Consider the following 23,024-nt stretch of genomic DNA (forward strand, 5'->3'; position numbering starts at 1 on the left):
AGTTCTGAATTACCTCTGTATGGATCGGCTGATGTTTTGCAACCTATAAGCTGCATCCTGAGGAAGTGTATTGAAAATTGATTATCCACACTCTGCAAAGTGTCCTGCCGTTTAAAGCAGGTTGGTCACTATTGAGTTAACTTTTACTATTATGTTGAGAGTAACATTCTGAGACAGTTTTTTAAAGGTTTTCATTTTTTTATTTCAACAGCTGTCTAGCTGCTAGGGTCCAAATTACCTAAGCAACCAGAAATCGGTTTGAATAAGAGACTGATATATGAGTAGGAGAGGGCCTGAATAGGAAAATACGTTATAAAAAGTAACAGCAACAATAAAACTGTAGCCTCACAGAGCAGTAGTCATTCAACTGCTGGGGTCAGTGACCCCCGTATGAAAGCTGCAAACAGTTAGAAGTAGACGTTGCTTAGAATCTGTCATATTTATCCCAACCCATCTTCCCTTATTGGGCAAACTTTTTTGCACCTCTTCAGGTAGCCATATTGACAATATTGAGTTGACTGACCATGCTTTTTTAAGGTTTAGCCCCACTCCCCAAAAAATCAAGGTTCCTATATCAGTATATAACATTAAGCTGCAAGTGAATATACTGCAAGTGAATATATACTGTATATATTCCCCTACATTATATATATATATATATATATATATATATATATATTATACAGTGATTTCAATAATACATTTTTAAGTGAATAGATACAGTACCAAATCTTGAACACCAAAATAAATGCCCTATGTGCAATAAAAGGCACTAGATTTGCCCAGGGGCAGTAACCCATAGCAACCAACAAGGTTTTTCTTTTAAACAGGTGACCAGTAAATGCTGCCTGCTGATTGGTTGTTATGGGTCACTGCACATGGGAAACGATAGTTCCTTTTTTACATGTACAGCGCTGCGTACCCTTGTGGCACTTTATAAATAAAGTTATACATACATAACCCCATTACAGGGCGTTGGATTCTGTGTGATGTATTAATTCTGCATGTTGGACAAAGGAACATTTTATGGTAAAGTACGGCACCTCAGTATAAATGTGTGTGTATAAATTGGCTTTCTAGCACCATCATCTGGGTGAGTATTAAAATAACTGCGTGACACACAGACACACACACACTATATACTGTATATATATATATATATATTTGTATTTTGTTATATATTGTTATTTAAGGCAACCTTTTGGGATTATTCCCTTTGAGATTTTGGAAGAAGTGAGCTGTACTGCGTAACTAAAGCAGAACAGCTCCATATAGTGCTATCAATGCTTTTCCTTGGCCCTATGTCTGTCTGGCGGCTTTACTTCTCCCTTGTAGAGGAATCTAGCAGTTTCCATGGTTACCATCAGGTTCTAATTGTAATACACAAAGAAGCTCAGGGATGGGAGCCTTCAAGTAATTTAGTTAATACAGAAAAAAGTGTGGACTTTATCCAAGGAGCTGAATTGGACAGAGGGCAGCATTGTGCATAGGGATTGGCGCCTTAGCCTTGGACTGGTAGCCTTCTACCATGCAACTTTGTGACACAGAGACAGCACTGCCATAGGCAGACTCAACCTATTTTATACTCTAATAAAAAGGGTTACATGTGGCTGCTTCTGAAACAGCACTAAGTACAAAGAGAAATAGATTGTCTCTTCTAGTTTTACTCCATTAACATTAAACAAGCGGTATAACTTTTTATGTCATCTTCTGTTTATGGGTTATTAGTATAAGCCATACCATAGCCAGCGTTATCTAATGTTTTGTTTTTGTTTGGCATGTCTTGGTACAATCAGTTCTTTTCTATGTAAAGCTGGCCATACATAAGCAGATTTTATCTGCCAATTCATTCTCCTTCAGGGCTGCTTCTCTGCCTGTGCAGGGGCCCTTTCTGGTGGCCTCCTAGACCAGATATGTAAACCTGCCTTGACCAAATTTCAATATTTATTGGACAGATTTTAAAATCCTGAATTTAGCAGCTGTTATCCACTCTTGATTTTGTCCTCTCTTATAGTGCCTTGATAGACTATAATACGATCATTGGCCCAGGGGCCAAAAAATAAGATCAGCCTAATTTGGCACTGCACACAGGTGGCCAAATCGGGCAAACATCCACTAGCTGGGTGACCATGCCAAATGAGCTGAACTTATGTATGGCCAGCTTAACTGCTGTTCAGTCCCAGTATGGTTTGGGGGTGTCATTGGGTGCTGAAACTTAGCCTAATAAGGGCAATGGCAGACGGGGAGATTAGTCACCCCTCAACAAATCTTTGTTGTCGCGGGCGACTAATCTCCCCGCAATGCCATTCCACTGGCTAGAATGTCTTGAAGTTGTCTTGACGACTTTGGGCGACTTCGGGACATCGCAGCAACGTGTATGCCATCCCACCGGTGATTTACATTCTAGCTGGTGGGATGGCATTGTGGGGAGATTAGTTGCCCGCGACAACGAAGGCCAACTAATCTTCCCGTCAGTCACTGCCCTAATAGCTATAGAGCTGCAGGTTAGATTGCAAATAGTTGGGCCCTTAAATTTCTGGCTTTTGCTTCCCCAACCACCACCAGTAACTAAAGCCCTGGACTAAGATACATGAGTTCATTCCATCCCGCTATGTGTTCCTGAATGCTAATATTAGCGGTTTCTTTCTCTGCTAGCACTAACATTTGGCAATCTCCCTTCTGAAATACAAATAAGCATCAGGAATGGACAATCCTTAAATAGAGAGAATTTAAAAGCTCCTCTGTGAATATCTACATTAAGATAAGAGCTTCAATCCATAGCTAGCTGGAAGCAGTGCCTTGGGTTATAGAGATAATCTTGAACATGGATGTCACTTGCTTCAGGATGAATCTGATACAGAATCACACGTTTTTAAAGGATACAATTCTATTCCAGAAGTCGTTCTACTCCCACCCCCAGGTATTAGCTTTACTGAAGTTCTATGCATCTACATCAATCACTAATTAGCCATTCAGCATAGTGAATTCACATGTATCTCTGTGATGTAGCAACCCCATCTGGGGCTTCTGGTAGGCCACATACAAACACAATCCCCCTGCGTACAGTGACCCACAATAATAAGCATTTAGGGGACAGTGGTATTCTGACTTACTGAATTAAACCGTTATCACCAACAACACAATTTCTGTCTCTGTTATCTCATAGCAACATAAATAAAATTATTTTCCTAGTGATTTTTTTCATAGTAATTATTTTCTTATCAGTGATCTTGCTATTGTTCCAAGAATATCAGGCTGGCCTTCCAGGAATATCGAGAACAGCAAACTGACTAACATGTCACCATCAGTGGCCTTCAGGCTTAGCCCCCTCTCACTGGTTTTGCCCAACCGCTTGGAAAACTCCACCTCAGGTTCCAAATATGATACTCCCCCAAAAACTTGACATAAAGACTTCTAATAAATGTTGGCTTAATGCTACAGCAGTTGTGTCCTTTAGTTTTTTCGAAACTCTTTGTGAGTTGGTATGCCCGGTAACTTTGCAGCTGGCCCAAGCAGACATCAAGAAGAAAACTGTAACGTTTTTGGCAGTGGTCCCTAGGTCCCTAATCTTAATAGAACATTACAGTGGCCAGACACTTTTGATCCATTTCTGTGTCTCACTTGTCAGTTCCCTCACAGTTTTTTAGAACATTACTCACCTTTATTTAGTCTCTGATCTTGTTATGGCTCACTGAGCTTTTATCATGGGACGAACGAAGCTGAGAAGCGGTAATGTTAAAGAATATTAAAGCTGAAATTGGGAACTTTACAATTGAGAACTTTATCGGGGTAGTATCAACAGAAAACAAATGCCATATATATAAATGCATTTATTCATTATGTTCAACAAAGTTTTAAGCTGGCCAAAACAATCAAATCTCTACCTGATCGGACATCCATGCCATGGATGCCAATGTGCCAATGATCGGATCATATAGTGGGCCTACAGATACCCATTGGTCAAGCCCCAGGGTCCTAACCCAATGGGATATTCAAACCTACATGATATCTGGACAACTTTCAGCTAGGTTTCAGTCAGACAGTTTACCACCCGATAAGCTGTCAACATAGCCCCTAGCCAACTAGCACTTCTGCTTGTATTTTGAAAGCAATAGTATATAAAGAACTGGCACGATTATAAAGATGAGTAATTGTTATTTTCTGATGTTAATATTCATTTAGCAATCCTCCTTATCACCTTATATTATGTTGACATACCCACCCACCAACGTGCCCTTGATAGAGCCGCTGAGTTATTTTCAGCCCATCCATGGCACCTCCAGATTTCTGAAGAACCCATTGTAGCTCCCACTTCTGCAAGTGTTCAGTCCTCCTGTGTCTCAGCTTTAAGAACATGTAGATGTGTGAGTTTGTGATTCAAGGGTTAATTTTATAGTTTGTCTAGATCTGTGATCATTCATCCATTGTGACATCTTGCAAAATATTTCAGTGGCATGATAAGACACTCTTGGGCATGTGCTACCCCCATATGGACATTTCCAACAGAATGAAGTCAACGTGCTAAACAATGGTCCCATCTTAACCCTGAATATGTTAGAACCTTACAGCTTACAAAATACAATCTTTATCACTGAGTAGTTATAATTGTTTTTAATAACATTGGCATTAAGCATAATTTTACAAATACTGACCAGGTGTCAACACTACCCATGAAAGTGAGGATGCCTGGTGATAGGAAGAGAATTTGGGATGTTGCTGAACTGGAATGTGGACTGGGATTCAGGGTGTCCGGCTGTAGCTTGGTGAGACAAGGATGAACCTGGGACATGACGTTAATTGTCCCACTTTTTAATATTAAAACACTGGGCCTAGATGTTCCTGGAAGTCCAGCTAGAAGGCCAGTTGGGGTGAGCAAGTATTTGCTATGTCTGTATCCTTGTTTGGGGGTTATTAATGAATGGTTGACCTTAAAACAGGGTTCAGAACACAAGACTGTAAACCACAGTTATAAATGCTCTGGGAGATGCTGTCTGTGTACTTTGTCAGGAATAAACATATAAATATACACTGTATGGTATTTTTTATGTATATCTGCCAGACACGCAGAGATATATCGCTTAGTCAGCAGTCTGGCCGTTAAGGTTTAATGCTTTGCTCTTCCAGATCCTTTTGGAATACTCCGCTATCTTTGCTCGTAAATTCTTTATGTTACATTGATCTTTATTTTTTTTTCCAAACGATCTAATAATTGGTCCATTAATCACTCTATATTCATTTGGCGTGGAAGATCTATATATCTGCCTGTCATATTTATTGATCATTTTGACTGCACATGTAAAAGTTATGCATTTAGCTTCAACTCCTCCAACCCATATTTTAAACAAACCTACAGTATATAATTTATCAGTCCGTTTACTATAGCTATTACTCGGCTGCTGCGTTGCTTTAGAAATATTTTGCTTTCCTCTCGGTAAAGGACTTTAACACACTCTGCCACCCTTATAGTTCCATCCCCATATTTCCATTCTTATAGTTCCACCCTTTAGCTTCATAGGGACCTTTGTGTTCTGTATGAGTTTTTTGAGACTGAAATAACTGACCCCATGCAAAATCAGACCCAGTTGCTCTCAAGAGCACTCATCTGTGAAGGCTGGAAGTGGCTGAATCCACATAGTAAGGTCTACATGAGGTTGCTCCCTCTGCTGTCCTCCACTGTGCTGCAAGGTAAAAGAACATCAGTGTCTCAGTTTTAGCAGAACTACAAACCCTATCAGGATGTTCCTTGAGGTTGTAGTTCTACAGCAGGTGGAGGTATAAAGGTGCAATAAAGGATGGCTACATTTCTGTTTTGTCAATAATACAGAAATGGATGTGTAACCCCTATTTGGCTGCAAAAACAGGCAGTACCAGCTAGATAGGCTTAGAGCATGGGGTACATAGGACTCTAACAATCAAGATGGGCTTTCGCTATGTGGAAATATCCAAGGAGTGTAATGCAACTACAACTCACTTAGGCTGTGTGCAAAATAATTGAAAGAAATGGAGCAAGAAGGTTCTTTTGTGGTAAAACAGAACTTAACTTGTTTATTTGCCCAAGACAAATTATCCACAGGGTTATACCATACTCACTCAGAGGAGTTAGCAGATATAGGCACAGAAGATAGAAAGGTATGGTGTCCACCGGTTTATCCCACCTTTACAGAGTGTGGGCAGGGTAAAGACACCAAACAGTACAGCACCGCTGTGGAGAGTAGTCTGGACAAGTATCTGGTATCCTCAGAATATGTACCTTAGTGATCAATGATCCCAAACAGCTGATGGAGGATCAGGGATAGGAACTAACCTGATACCTGCGTCTTAACCGTGTCCTGCTCAGGGAAGGGTACTTTCAGCTAATCTCTCCTGGTTGGAGCCAGAAACTGCTCTTTCTAACTAGACTAACTATCTCACTTTCCTAGAAAGTGCTGTGACTGATGTTATCCTGTTCTTGCTAATCCTCATTCATGGAGTCCCTGTTCCCCGACTTCACTAGAGTTAGGTGCTGACACTAGGGTATATGGATTTACTGGGGCCCTGTTGATCACAGGCTCAGTGGAACTTCCACCTAAGTCAACAGATGCAGCCAAAGAAGAGGATCCACCCCTTTGCTAAACACTGTATAAGGGAGTGGTTTACCTATAAACCAATAAGGCACAAAATGATAATATAAAACTAGATACATGGGTCTTTGCCCAGTAACAAGGATAAAGAAGAAATAGTAGAGTTTAAAGCCATAGGGGCATATTAACCCTTTGGGTCCCTACAGATGTTTATTACAGGCAGCTGGAACTCATTCATTAAAATGGTTAAGGGTTCAAAGCCACTGCACAGCATACGTCTGGAGGGGAAATTATTGAAGATGATCCCCCCGAAAGGTGCCTTTGCTCTGTGTTACTGGTGGGCTTTAGCCTTTTGTCTAAATTGTAAAGGGCAGGCATTAAGCCTGGGCCAGATCTGACATTACTAATGGTGACTGGATGTTGGGAGGGAAGTATGTTGGTTTAATAAATCATGTTTTTGTTTGTTTGTTTTTAGAAATATTGCAGGGATCATCATAAGGAAAGCATCCTGGGGGAGGGCTAAAAAGATAAATAACAAGGTTATATTTATTGCCACCTACAGCATTAACGCCCCATTCACTGCAAATGCTGCACAATGTGCTGATATGGTACGTTTGGTTCATAAACCTCAGGCAGTCCTTAAGCCCCATTATCAGAATATTCCATACATAGCGCAGCGTGAGGTTGACTGGCCATGTTAACCTATTCATAGTTTGCAGCAATATACTTGGAGGCATAGAAACCCTTCTATTAAAAAGCAATGATAATACCCCAAGAGCAGTCCATAGCTGTTTGTGGTAGAGATCTGGCATATCACACTAGTGGGGCACTAAAACTCTTTAACATTTCTCATTTTTTTTTATTTTTAAAAGTTTGAATAAACTTGTTTCCATGAATGTCTAACATTTACTAAAAGTCTAAGCTAAAAAAGTCCATGCAAGTAAAGTCACGGAAAAGTCACAAAGTTTTTGACTTGGCGCATGAAAACCCGCTGACTTACCATTATGTGCATTCACTCAATTTTCTTTTCCTCCATTTGCTGCGGTGCCCTAATAGTTCCTGCCACATTGCAGTTCCAGGCCATAACGTGGGGAGCCAGCTAAAAATGGCTGTGAATGTTTCCATAGAATCTCTACTCCATTCAAGTGGGACAATGATCTGTGTCATTTATACCCAATTCCTTTTTAGCTACACTTACTTGCCCATTCAGTTATAATTCATAGTAACATAGTAACATAGTAAGTTGGGTTGAAAAAAGACATACGTCCCTCAAGTTCAACCATAATGCCTATATATAACCTGCCTAACTACAAGTTGATCCAGAGGAAGGCAAAATTCATTGTTATTTGGAAGACACCAAAGAAAGAACTAGAAAAAAAATGCCCTCAGTTGATCCTCTGTCTTGCTATCCTATCTCTTACCTTTCGTGTACCTCCAGTCTTTTAGAATGTGCTGTTTACAACCATTAAAACCCACTTTCTTTTTACTAACCCTCTTTGTAACCCAATTAAATCTGATTTCCACCTACTACATGTGACTGAAATGGCACTAACCAAAGTCTCCATTGACCTTCTATCTGCTAAATCCAAAGGACAATTCTCCATGCAAATACTCCTTATTGCTTTTGACACAGTGGATCACCAGATTCTCTTCTCTACCATAGCATACAGTATACTATGTACAGTGGTGCTATGCATAAAACCAAGGGGTCATTTACCCCCACAGTTGCACTCTTGCACTATTCCATACAGTCAATTGCACATTGAATCCCATTCACTAAAGGCATTTGCGTCAAAATGTGCTCTGTGCACTCTGGTGATGCCAAAAAATGCAAATAGGGCAATTGGTGGCTTATTCTTATTGTACAGACAGCTCTGTCCTCTTTAGATGTGTAAGCACAATTAATTCAAGCAGTTATCTTTAGAAAAGGCCATTTGGGATGTGGGTTTTACTTGTCACCAATATACAGAGGATTCACACAGCTGTAAGTAAAACAGTTAGGTTTGGAGCCAGTTTGGCACAGACAGGGAATCTGCACCCGGAACAGTTACCTGAGAGCATAACATCGGCATCAGGCCAAGTGAGCATGCTTGGGGATTTCAGCGAGAACATCTAAAATCACCTGCCATGTTATGCTTAATTGTTTAATGGAATGTCACCTTTAATTATCTCAGCCTGTGGAAGAACTGCTGGTATTTGCAATACAAGTTATCAGTGTCAAATGCATTTATAACAAGTCCAATCTATAAAGCCAACTGTGGCACCTAGTATACAGAAGTAAAAAATGAAACATGATTCCAGCACATTGTATTAGCACCGACAGATGCCAGTATTGGGGTGCACAAGCTTGACTCTCCTCTTGACTCGCCTAAACAGTCTCTTGTATATGATTACAGACTAGCCTGTCATACAGCAGAGAGATCTTTGTAAATATCATTAATAAAGAATAGCTGTGTTCATTTCATATAATGGAAAGGCAATGAGTCCCCCTGCCATTTGCAACTGAATCCCCCTTGGCTGTGCTATGGGCAGTTCTATGTAGCAGAACTGAAATCAGGAACCAGGAATAGGGTTGCTCTGGAATGATGTCTTGTCATCCCCATGGAAACTTTCTTCATTTTCATTGCTGTGGCTGCTGCTAACTGCTGTCATTTGTTTCCCACTGGTCCCCTGGGCAGCTTGGTTGCTACACAAACTTAGCCAAGCTGTGTGCTCCACTGCACAATGTACATAGCAAGTCCTTACCTGAAGTCCCAGTGTGGGGTTGGCTGAAAGCAAGGTTTGTGTTTACATATTAGATATGGATTTTAGATGCACAAGCTGCTTATGGTTTAGCAATGGAGAAACACATAATTAGCAAGAGATTAGTAACCACAATTATAATACAAATAATAGTTATAAATGTTGCTCTGGGGATTCCCAGTTTCCTGTGTATTCTGCCCCGCCTTTGGGTATAGGATAAGGTTGAGGCTGGTTGGATCTTCTGAAGAAGAGGACAGGCCCCATTAATTTCAATGCACTGATAACCTGTGATCTTTACATCTGAGATTTTGTGAGTGGTATTATTGACAGTGGGTTCCCAATTTTCTCTCTTGCTTCTGTGTACAAGTAGAAGTTAGGCAGGTATCATTTGGGCACAAAGTTAAACTTGATGGGCAGGCATTTTTTTCATCTTCTTTTACTATGTAGCTATATAAAATAAGATAAGTAATGGTGAGAATAAATCCATGCCCTCTAAGCTCAGCACAGGCGCCCATACATGGGATGATAAAAAAAGCAGAGCTGGCAGTATAATAGCTTGTGTATGAGGCCCATCGAAGGGCCTGACCAAATGATATTTGTCTGAAAATCAAAGGGCAGATTTTAAATCCACATCAAATGAGAAGTGAATTGGTGTGCTGATGGGGTCCTCATCCAACTGGCCTATGTAGGCCCCAGGTCCAACTACTGCATTAGCCCAATTTGGCTCAGCAGGTGGGTGGCCATATAAGGACCAAATGCACTTATTTAGTGACCAAAGATTCCAGGTTAGGTCAGGCAGACACTGGTCAACAGATCAGTGAGCAGCATATACCAGCAGAAATCGGATTAATGAATTAGCAACCAACATCGGTGTCAGTGGGTTTTAAAGGTACTAATTCCGTGCCACAAACAAGTGCCAACATCATATATTTGTAATTGGTTCCCATGACCGAGCTCAGTGGTATAATTACCTATGTAGGATCCTTTGTCAATCCCTCCATAGACAAGTCACTAGTCAGTCACTTTCTGTTCTAGGCATCTGCAGCATCTTTATTTTCTTACTATGTCTGGAAGTCCCTGCTGCTTTGATGCATTGGGTCATGTTTTACAGATGGGCACCCCAGCCAACTTGGCTAAATAGTCATGGAGTCCGTTAGTTAACTGCTAGGGTGCCCAGGCCTGTCATAGTGCCCTAGCTGTAACATGAGAGCAGTATATTAGGCAACCACAATAGTTTTTACAGTGCTGTGATTAATTATGTAACTAAAATCCATTTACTGTAAATGGCACTGCATCCTCACCATCCTACGGCCTGTGTTTTATATTGGTTTCCTCGCCGTGCTATTACCGGCAGCAACTCTGCTTTTATAGGCAGGTATTTATAACCCTCTTTTCCTTTACCCATATATTTATGTAGAACCACTGATCTCACTCATCTCACCTTTTTTTACTGTGCTATTGTGTGTTTATGATGAGAAGTTGAAACTTTATGCATGCTGCTATATTCCCTCTAATCCACCACCCAAAAAATATATGTTCTGTTTTCCCTCGGATTCTTTCAAGACGTTATTTGCTAGAAGGATTTGACAGATCTAAGTGCCAAGTTTATTTTTTTTTTTTTTTACCAAAACAGAGAATTCATTCTTTAACATAATGTGACAAACACATCACCGAATAAAAGGCCTTCAGCGTTTCAGCGTCTCTGAGGTCCTTCAAAAGGATCCGGTAAAATTGTTGAAATGTGTAGAAGTTTAATGAATCTTCTCAAACACCCAGTACAGTTTAATCCTTTTATCCAGTAACAAGGCTAGTTGTATTATCCTTCAGCATTTGTAACAACGCTGTCTGCCGCGCTTTCCATAAAACCATATTTCAATCAAGCAGTGCACCTGGATTGCTAATGCGGCTTTGGCTTTTGTCTTTTTCCTGATTGGCACCCCGTACACACAGGGCTGCCTATAGTAATGGGCCTTATTATTAATATCAGTTTAAATTGTCTGACCTAGAGCCCTTCAGCTGTCTTTGACTTGCAGATTTTAGCCCTGGGTTGCTAGTGGTTGCCGATAGAAAAACACTGATATAATGAGTTACGGTTGGCTTACACTGCCCAATCCTGTACAGTATCCAACTAACCAAGAGGTAATGGCACCCAAGGTACCCCTCCTGCTCACCAGTCCCCTAGCTCACCTGCTTAGCACAATTGCCCCACCTTGCCTGCTGGCGACCGATCCCACACACTCATTTCTGGACATAGATCAAGCCAGGAAAGGTGAGAGTGGATAGAACATAACAGTAATTTTACTTTAGAATAGTGCCCCCCACCTAATTCTAAAGTAAAATTACTGTTATGTTCTAGCTGTGCCCTAGGTAACTGCCTGCTGTGCCTGCTCCTTCCGGCTCTGGTCCTGCTTCCGCCGACCCTTAATTCCAGCCCTGTCTCTGCACTTTTTAACCTGCAGAGACAACATGCATTACTCAATGTAGTGCGTTGGCAGATGAAACGTCCTTGTGTGATTGATCAATGAACAGTCCCATATCCATGGCATTAGTTGGCATTATCCAGCCAGCATTCACATACCAAGAATAGTACACAAAGATAAGTGTAAGGCCAGCTTTACTCTTGCCATTATTACCTACTTCTCCAACCCAGAGCTACTATACCCATTATCCCAGCTATACCTGCCTGCACCTGATGCTCTCTGGATCCTGAGTTTGATGGCCCATTGAACCTCCTACGGATAGTTCTGCTAAGATAAGAACAGGAATCACTCAACTGATTCAGAAATCCCATCATCCAGCTCTTTAGCAGCTACCAAGCTTCTAATTTCTTTTCCAAATTTGCCCTTGTTGATTCTTTCTTGTTTTTATGTTCTGTACATATGTGTTTATAGCAGGACTACTTACAATCCCTTAGATATTTAAATGCCATTGTATACTGTATGCATTTTATATTGGAAGGGGTTAAAGCCTAAAATGTTCACAAATGACCAAACTCCCTTCTTTTTTTTTAAGCTTTTATCAGTTCCAAATGTTAAGACAAGGTCAGAACAACAGTGAAATAAAATCAATCCTTAATGATTTTGAAGGGAGTGAGACGCTAAGAGGAGCTTAAGCCTGTATTTCATTTAACAACAGCATATGGCACTGCCTGTGATGGTACTGTAGGCGAGCTACCAGGAAGCAGACATATCTACACAAGGGGTTGACCTCTTACATCCTTAATCTGAAGTAAAACCATGGATTTGAGCAATATTGTACCTTCAGCAAAAGGGAGATCTATACAATGCCTGACCCGTTGCCCCTCATCTTTCTCTTTGCTCATTCAACAATATAACCACACGCTGAAATTTTTAAGTGAAACTGTGTCCAGTTTGCTTTGCAATGCAGTTGGGCATGTTTTAACACAGTTATCTTCAACCAGTGTCTTGAAAGCAGCATGGTGCTCTCCAACCCTTTGGATGTTGCTCCCAGTGGCCTCAAAGCAGGTGCCTGAAGGCAAGTTTTGGTTGCATAAGAACAAGTTGTAATGCCAATCAGAGCCTCCTGTAGGCTGCCAGTATACATAGGAGCTACATGAATGAGGCTCACAGGTAAAAAGTTTCACATCATCCTCAGCATCATGGCCTCAATTGTAGCAAAGCACATTGCCTCCTCACAACTGCAATCATGCTGGCATTCTGAGAAAAAAAAATGCTGCATTGGTACCAAAAGAAACTTGCACCAAAATGTGCCCTTTGCACACTACAGTAGCTGTCGTAAATAAACCCGTATGGCTCCAAATGGTATTTTTCCCACAGGTCAAATTTTTTTCACGTTCATGATAAATCAAATACGTTTTTCCCATGGTTATTTGTGGATTTTCGTCTTATTTAATAAGCTGTTTCATTGTTGGAAGCTGCAAGTTCAAAAACCAAAAAGCTTACCAGTCAAATCAATTTGCAGTTCATACATTTCCTCAATGGACGTCTATGGGAAACTGGGCAAGAATGATTGCCAGCACCAAGTCTTGACTGGGATTTCAAATAGGCCCTGACATTTTAAGTATGTGGAAGCCCAAACAACCCCCCACCCCAATAAATAGTGACTATCTTCGGCATCTTACAGCAGCCCCTGCCATTTGGCATAATCTTTAGATTGCCAGTCCAGGCCTGGCCACCTATAATCACAAATGGCTGAACAAAAGTTCATCTATCCCCACGATGCCTTGATTTTCTCCTTCCTGAGCCCGCTATGATGGAGTTGAGCGTGTATCCACCTCTCCTTCCAGTAATGTTTCTACCTTGTCTAGACGATGAACTCCATCCCTGCCCCTGGATTGTAATGACTTGATTGATTTCATGTCAGCGACTCCTCGCAGAGCCTTACAAAGATTGAGTGATTCTGTGTGACCATTCCATGACACACTACTTTTCTTACAACTTTGGTCACTTTGTCTTAGTTCTTCGATGTCCTTTGCAGCTTGTGTTCCCTCCAGTTATCAAGGTCTGAGCCATGGTTTGCAGATTCTGGCGTTCCTCCAATTTAACGCCCCAAGCGGAATATAATTGACTCCATTGTTTATATTGCTACTCATATAAGGCCAATATGGAGAGAGTCCATATCTCTTATAAAAGGCACGTGGGGGAGCAGATGCCATGTAACTCCATTAAAGGGAAATATATACTTTTAATAAGTACATTTAATTTCACACATTTTCACTGAAACCTAAGGTTTCCTTGAAATATTGAGTGCTGTATTTATTACTACATAGGGTAATATAGAGAATATTTCTATTTGTTAGTGGACAGTAATAAGAAGAACCCGGAGCCTGAGAGAATAGGCATAAAATAGCAAAGCAGAATCCATGTATCTTGAATTAAACAAATGGTGCTATTCCAAAATGTTCTCTTTATAAATATTTCTGTTTTATTTTTTATTCACTGCTAGTGAGTACTGAGCAGGTTTCTGTTAATCATTATATATAGATTTCAGAAATGACATATTTTACAACTGCTAATTCTTTATTAAGGCTAATTAATATTGCAAGGGCTCTGAAGGGGGGCCACTGTGCCCAAAATGCTCTGTTATAAGAACTAGTGATAATGACACTAACAAATTACTCTTCAAAGTATGACTGTATATTAAAAGTTCCCTATAGGTCAGGTTGATGCTGATGGGGGGGGTCAGGTTTTGGCTGATAGGGTTGCTTTTATAAGTAATTGTTACTTGAAGTCCCTAAATCTGACTTTTTTGCCAACCTGACTGTCCCTTCCCAGCCTCACAGTTACAGCTTCTAATGCTAACAGCCTACTGCTGCACAAATATGGCCGCCCCCTCATAGAGGAACATGGGGGATCAGATAGGGAATGTAAAATCACTGGGCAAATACGTTTATAAAAAATTATAAATGCAAAGGCAGTGCTATAATAGATGTAAAAAAAAAAGTTTTCCGTTGTCATCATATCTTTAATAAGACAGAACTGCTTCATCATAAGAGAAAGTGACAAGACCATAATCAAAGTGTAAATAAATATGCATTTATTATGCAGAAACCCATTTTTAACACCCCAAGCCCCAAATAGTAAATAGTTTACAAATCTACTGCAGGACCATGACCTGGATGAATGAAAATCTTCATAAACATATATATATATATATATATATATATATATACATATATATATATATACATATATATACACATAATTTAACATTGGAGACAAAGTCATGGGTGATGTTGCCCATAGCAACCAATCAGCAATCAGGTTTAAAAGGGCACCTACAAGTTAGATAACAAAGGCAAAGATCAGATTGGTTGCTATGGGCAACATCACTGGGGATGTTTTTCTTCAAAGTTAAGAAATAAGCCCTTGGTCCATACTCTGGCAGGAGTGCTTCAGGCTGCTTGTCTAGCAAGCCCTAATCCTATCTGCACACCTAGTGTGACCAAACGTTTTTTACAAACAGTTAATTTCTGGTTTGTTAAGTTAATAAATTAAGTGATGATTGCAAGGTATAAGGTTGGAGTAGAGGGCAGAAAGTGGCCAATAATTAAATCTGCCAGTGGTCAAGCGTTGCAGTCAGGTCATATCACATTGTTGGCTGATCATGCCCTACCTGTAAGGCTACACCCTAAACCTGAACTAATACATAGGGGAAGACACCAAACAGCCTCAGTTCAGTCAGTTCAGCAGGAAACACTTCAGAAGATCAGGGTAGGTAGCTTAGAGCAGTGATCTCCAACCAGTGGTTCACAAGCAACATGTTGCTCCCCAACCCCTTGGATGTTGCTCCCAGTGGCCTCAAAGCAGCTACTTATTGCTTGGAGGCAAGTTTTGGTTGTATAAAAACCAGTTGTACTGCCAACAGAACCTTCTGTAGGCTGCCAGTCCACATAGGGGCTACCAACTTTTTGCATGTTTGTGTTGCTGTTGTTCATTTCAATGTGGATCTCTGGTAAAAAAAAGGTTGGGGAGCCCTGGCTTATAGAGTTAGCAGAGATAATGTAGCTCACCGCTGAAATGCTCTTAACTGCTTTCATAACCATGTTACTCATTGATGATTGTAAGGATGACTGTAAGGTTTGTCATTCTGGGGGAGTGGGACTAAAGGCTTCATTAAAGAATGAATAAAAGCAAAAAAGCAAAAACTATTGTAAGTGCCGATTTGCCAAAAGCTAACTGGCCCAGGTTACTTTGGCTTAGAACGGTGGTGCTATCCTAGTTGTATCCCCATGTGGCTTCCTGGGCTGGGAAACTGACGGTACCACAGTACAATGTAAGCAAACTAACAAACTGGCACCCCGGGGTGCTTTTGACTTTGAACATCTGGCAGTCACAACTCTATAAAGCAAGGCGTGAAAGGTTATGCTTTAACACTCAGATTTATGAATGCAAAATGTTCGCACTTTTATGAAAGCTATATCACATTTATTTTCGGGTTTCGGGAGTCTGGAGGGATTTTATGCATGTGCAAAGTGGTGTGATTTGGAGAATTACCACACCTTGGGGAGTTTTTCTTTTCTCGGGTGTGATATATTTGTATATGTATTAATCACGTGCAAAAAGCTTCATATTTACACTCACCCACTCTTGCAAAATGAAATTTCATATTCAGTATTAAAAACTAAAGAAGTTCCCAAAGTTGAAAGAAGACACGCTGGAGGCTTGTTGCTGCCTATGCCTTTATATTACTCTGTATACTCTACTTTATATTATGCCTTTCAGCCTGGTACATGAAGCATAGACAGAACTCCTGTGATTGTGTATCTGGCACACTACTCTTTGTAATGGTGCAAGGGCGTGGCTGTATGTGCCAGATGCACATTTCACAGTTTTTCCATCTACACATATTGTTGTTGCTAAAAGTTTTCTTTGGAAAAATCAGTTTCAAAGGTATTATTTATATGAAGGAGTTGTCTCTTCATAACCCTATATTGTTCTTTATTGCAGCTCTACATCCAGACCACCACCCTTACCATCTCCATGAATCTTAGTGCCTCGGTGGCTTTGGGGATGCTCTACATGCCTAAGGTTTATATCATCATCTTCCACCCAGAGCTCAATGTCCAGAAACGTAAGCGGAGCTTCAAGGCTGTGGTAACGGCAGCCACAATGTCGACGCGCTTGTCGCACAAGCCCAGTGACCGACCCAATGGAGAAGCCAAGACAGAGCTCTGTGAGAATGTCAACCCAAACAGTGAGTATGAATAGCACTTTTATACCATGATGGCCCACAGAATTACAGATGGCCATGCTCTGTAATATATATTTAATTCCTGCTCTATCTGCAATTAGTACATACGTTGTATATAAAAATATATAAGGAGTTTTTCAGTTTCATGGTTGGACCAACCAGGTTGGTTCCCACCAGTTAATTTGTCCCCTACATTGGTAAATGAACCCTCATATTTACAACCATGTGTATCTTTTGGCTTTAAAGATTTTAGAAGAAGGATAGTATTGCACAGGGATGATTAGAGATTAATGTTATTGCCCTTATGCTTTTAACAGCCCCAGTGCTCATTGATAAGGAGGTGCAAGGTCTGAAGTTTTATTTCTGATAATTTACCAATAATGGGCAAGGTGAGGGTAGATTACCAGTTAGGATAAAATCTTTAAGCTATTTCCCAGCATGTGTGGTGAATAGGAGCACAAGTTGGAGGTGGGTATACAAATATTGGTCATCATGGTAGTAAAAATAAATCTCATTTGCTAGTATAAATATTAGCACCATGTTTGTTGGAAATACCCTCCCATTATCAAGAATAAAACACTAATGTGGTACCATTCAGCCTTGCTATATTGGAGATATGAAATGAGATACCAAAGTTTAAATACTACGTAAAGATGTAAAGAGGGAAAACACAAGTTGGCATGTAAGAATTAACGACTGAAGGCTGAAAGATAGCTTCCCCTTTACATCCCATATTGTTCGGATCACTGAGCTCGTCTGAGAACATTGTGGTCTGCTGTTTCTGAGAAGATGATGTATGTCTGGAGCAGCAGTTCTTCACTTCTGTGCTGACAAAGAGCTGACACATCACATAAAATACAGACAATGCTGTTCTTTGCCAAGTTCTTTGCTCTTCCTACTGTATGTGAGCTTCAACTTTGTAGTATTTCTTTTTTTGGTCATCAGAGCCATTCGTGCCTCGTGCTTGGTTGTTGGCTTATGTTAAGCATAATTCATAAGGAAATTAGACATGATCTAAAGAACATGTTGATATGAATGCAGCAGCAAAATGGCTAGTGTTAAATGAATAGGAAGGTTGGTCAGAAACCCAGTCAGGCAAATTGTCAGGTTGAGCCACAGGTGGGTGGCTGGCAGGTAGGAGCCTATGTGCTGTGTAACGCAGATAGAGTGGGTAATTCATTTGCTTATACGCCGAAAACTTGTTACGGTGAAAAATTATTTATTAGGATGATTGAAAAATAGCAAATATACAAATACCTTAGTCCTTACAAAAGGCCAGTTGTGGTCAGAGGCAGGCAGCAAACTAAACAAGTCCGTATAGCAGGCAGAGGGTTTGGGCTGGCAGTGAGCAAGTAGAGTCCGATAAACAGGCCGTTGTCAGGGGCAGGCTGAAGAGAGTAGACAAATAAGCAGACCAAGGTCAATACCAGGAGATCCAACTGTGGTCAGGTAAGGGGAGCAGGAGCATAGAAACTAGGTGTAGAAAAGGGAACCGGGCAGGAACATAGGCGGGAAACAGGCAGGAGTCACAGGACCGCAGATACAAGCGCTAGACCTGGCTTTAAAGCTCTAATAATCAAGCAACCGGGAGTTGTTTGTAACAAGCTAAGCCCCTTAACTGCCGGATTGTAAACACCTGGGCTTACCAAAGGAAGGAGGAGGTGAGCATGAACAAAGAGCAACAAATGAATATTGAACAATTTGTAGGACTGGATCCCCAGGGTCTCCAATGGCTCAACAAGGTAATGCATGACCAGTTCGACATGCAGCCCAGAGTTTGAGCACAGGAAGGCCCTGACACATATCCAGCCTTTGGCACTCCAGCTGGACATTAGTGGTGAGTGAATCTGTCCCATTTCGCTTCTCATAAAAATTTGCAAAACTGCTGAAAAATTAGCAAAACGTGGCTACCGCACAACTGCGACTGCAACTTTTTTTTGCCACAACCGCAACTTTTCCCTCACTCTATAAATTTTTGTTACGGCAAATTTTTGCAGCAGTTTTGTGAAAAGAATTGTCAATGTAATGTAATGTAATTTTGTTTTGCGAAAAAATTCACTCATCACTATTGCAGATTGATATAATTCAAAGCATCTAACACAATATAATGTAATGTCTCCTTTGTGTACTGTTACTTACTGATGGGGACCCAAGACAAATGTCTTGCATAACTTACCCCAACGTGGCACACAAATATGGAAAGGAATTCTAAGAACACAAAACAGGAGTGCCTTAAGGCCCCCATACACAGGCCGATAGAAGCTGCCGATATCGGTCCCTTGGACTGAGTCGGCAGCTTATCGGCCCGTGTAGGGGCAGAAACGAGCGGGCTGGCCGACCGATATCTGGCCTGAAATTGGCCAGATATCGATCAGCCAGGTTAAAAGATTCAGTTGGATCGGGGGCCGCATCGGCTCGTTGATGCGGTCCCCGAACCGACTGCCCCATTGCCGCCTACATAACAATCAGATATCATTTTCCAAAAGAACTATTTAACATGCAACTTTTTTTTTACCTGTGAGCCACATTCATATGTAAAAAGAGTTTAGAAGCAACACAAGCATGAAAAGATTCACGGGATGCCAAATAAGGGGTATGATTGGTTATTTGGTAGCCTCTAGGTGGACTGTCAGCCTACAAGATGCTGTGTTCGGCGGTACAGGTTTTAATGCAACCAAAACTTGCCCCGGTCCTGGAATTCAAAAATAAGCAGCTGCATTGATGCCACTGGGAGCAACATCCAAGGGGGTGGGGAGCAACATGTTGTTCACGAGCCACTGATTGGGGATCACTGTCTTAGAGTAAAGGTGGCCATACACGTAGCGATTTTCGATTTCGGAAGATCGTTCCCACCCTCCACTAACGTTCAGGGCTGAATCGTCTGATATGGAGTTAGAAACAATAGAAATTATACCTCCTTCTGCCGATTCAGTCCTGAACATAGATTTTGCTTGGGCGCCCACCTGTTTTACTAGGCACACCCACGGGCCTTTTGTGATTTCCCGCTTTCCATGAATGTATTGTAAGGTCTCAGTGCCTCCTGGGAGGCTGATAAACTGCAGATAGAATTAACAGTGATGTTCCTCCATTCTTTCTGCTCAGGGGGGAATGCAGAGCACAGACATGGACCTCTGATGGTAATAGGGCCATAATGCAGTGGAGCAGTAAGCAGTAGAAGGCAGAAAGCTGTATCCCTTTAGCATGTAAGCAAAGTTTCAATACATGCATTTTCAGGTTCTATTCCTTTCCTGTATGTTAGCAATAGCATTGCTTAATTTTTCCTTTTGGCTTGTCTTCTAATTACTTGAAAGAGATCTACAAATTATCATTGTCCATAAAAAAAAAAAAAAAATACAATCCCTTGAGGATATAACAATAGATTTGCTACAAGATGGGTACAAAAGGGAACTACAGAGCCTAGCTTAGATTAATGATAATTGTTCTTTATTCAGCTTGTTATGTAGCTTGTGCAGGCACACACAGTCATTTCTAGGCATGCACCACTTTCTGTTGGCAGAATAGTTTTAGGTTATATGAGAAGCTCAGTGGGTGCGGAGCAGACTGATCTTCTGCAGCAAATCGGACACTAAACTGGTCCAAGCTCTGGCATTGAGCGGCCCGAGGCTGAGAACACAGAGAGAGAGAGGAATAGCTGACACAAGCAGGCTGAGGTTACATTGTTATGGTGATCTTGTCTATAGATAGAGAGTTACCAGAGCTCTGCAGATTCATGATAGGTTATAAATTACTCAGGCAGCACGAGTAAATTACATAATGAGACCTGAAAGCTCTACAAAGAAGGACGAGGAGGAAGCAAGGTAGACGGGGACCATCAATACCTGCAGCTCACTGTGCCGGCACAATTAGAAAACATGAAGTATAATGAGCCAGCAAAGTGTTAACACAAGAATCTGTAGCTATAAATAGGAGGCGTGAGGTCGCTCTAGTCTTGGTTCCATCCTTATGTGTCCTAGTTTTTAAATAGGCCATTTTGTTCCCATTTTCTGCTGCTTCTGCTGTCGCTCTTCCTCCTTTGGGAGTTAAATTCTCATCAAACCCGGCAGATGATGGCTTTAATAACACTCTTTAGAGTGTTGGGGCCTCCTCTTTACAAGAGATAAAATCATTAAACTCTCGTTCCTGCTCCTGTGAAGTTTAGGTGCCCCGTCCTCTTCCCGGCACCTTGTGGGATACAGTGACATCTAAAGCCACAAGAGGGTAAAGCTGGCAGAAGAGTGCATTGTGGGTACAGGAGAATGGTAGATTTTTCTGTAAAGAAAGGGTTCTTTAATCTCCATTGATTTCCAACCTATTGTCCTTTTTGGTGCAAACTGTAATGATTCTGATCATTGTTATGTGAATGTACATACTTTAGCTTCTAAGTCTAGGCACAGGCAGGGAATTTTTAGTTCAAAATGTAATGCAGGTATGGGACCTGTTATCCAGAATGCTCAGGGCCTGGGATAAGGGATCTTTCCGTAATTTGGATCTCCATAAGTCTGTTTGGATCTTAACAAGTCTGTTAAAAACCATTTAAATATTGAATAAACCCAATAGGCTTTTTTTGCCTCCAATAAGGGGTAATTATATCTTAGTTGGGATCAAGTACAGGTACTGTTTTATTATTACAGAGAAAAGGGAATCATTTAACCATTAAATAAACCCAATAGGGCTGTTCTGCCCCAATAAGGGGTAATTATATCTTAGTTGGGATCAATTACAGGTACTGTTTTATTATTACAGAGAAAAGGGAATCATTTAACCATTAAATAAACCCAATAGGGCTGTTCTGCCCCCAATAAGGGGTAATTATATCTTAGTTGGGATCAAGTACAGGTACTGTTTTATTATTACAGAGAAAAAGGAAATCATTTTTAAAAATTAGAATTTTTTGCTTATAATGGAGTCTATGGGAGATGGCCTTTCCGTAATTCCGATCCCATACCTGTACTACATACAGATTTGGTTCAGAACGGATTACCTATATTGACCACATACAAATCATTAACCATTCATTCACTGTGCTGTATGATTTACAGGCATAGTAAGCCTTTTTATTTTCCCTTTGAATGTGGCTTTACCTCTTGCAGACAACACTGTACTCTCAAAAGTAAATCGTCGTAAGCACACTAATAATAATTAGTTCAGTCATTTCTCCCAGACGTTTGCTAAGTATGAAGTTGCATAGTAGATGAGTTAAAAAACAAGGAAAGCTTGAGTCGAGTCACTGGGGGTGTACTAATTTCATAGATATCCCCCCCCCCCATGGACTTCTTACCTGGAGGCACAAAAGTGCTCCGGCCTGGTAGTTTTCAGCAGGGAAAATGGTGGAAGCCCCACCTACAGTATTATAATCTAGCCCTGGCCTATGTGTTTAAAGGAACAGTAACACCAAAAAATTAAAGTGTATAAAAATAATTACGATATAATGTACTGTTGCCCTGTGCTGGTACACCTGGTGTGTTTGCCTCAGAAAGACTACTATAGTTTATATAAACAAAGCTGCTATGTAGCCATGGGGGCAGCCATTCAAAGGAGAAAAGGCACAGGCACACAGCAGATAACAGATAAGCTCTGTAGAATATAATGGGGCTTTATCTGTTATCTGCTATGTAACCTGTGCCTTTTCTCCTTTTTTCCAGGTTGAATGGCTGCCCCCAGGGCTACACAGCAGCTTATTTATATAAGCTATAGTACCGTTACTTTAGCAAATACACAAGTTTACCTGTGCAGGGTAACAGTACATTATAGTTTAAATACTTTAATGCACTTTCATTTTTGGCGTTACTGTTCCTTTAAGATGTGGAACACTGGCTTGAATTTACTTTATTATAAGAGTTTTTTCAAGAGTGCCTCCAGAAATGTATCACAGCTCCCCAAATTTGCATCATAATTCACATGATAACAATACTGAGCTCGGTGTCCCCAGTTGTACATTGCTGTTCATAGCAACCCCCTATAAGTGCATCACATAGCTCTTTGTACTGACATTGGCATTGCAGTTAATGTGAATTAGCTGTTCACATGCACCAAAATGTCCATTATAGT

At 40.8% G+C, this 23,024-nt stretch overlaps 1 protein-coding gene across 1 annotated transcript in view; it reads left to right on the forward strand.

Moving 5' to 3' along the window:
• grm7 (glutamate receptor, metabotropic 7) overlaps positions 1–23,024 on the forward strand; it is a 279,002-nt gene that overhangs the window by 230,813 nt on the left and 25,165 nt on the right. The window contains 1 exon segment of the mRNA NM_001113008.1: positions 16,733–16,979. Within this exon segment, the coding sequence (NP_001106479.1) occupies positions 16,733–16,979 (247 nt within the window).

Source organism: Xenopus tropicalis, chromosome 4, assembly GCF_000004195.4.
Source record: "Xenopus tropicalis strain Nigerian chromosome 4, UCB_Xtro_10.0, whole genome shotgun sequence".
Lineage (NCBI taxonomy): Eukaryota > Metazoa > Chordata > Amphibia > Anura > Pipidae > Xenopus > Xenopus tropicalis.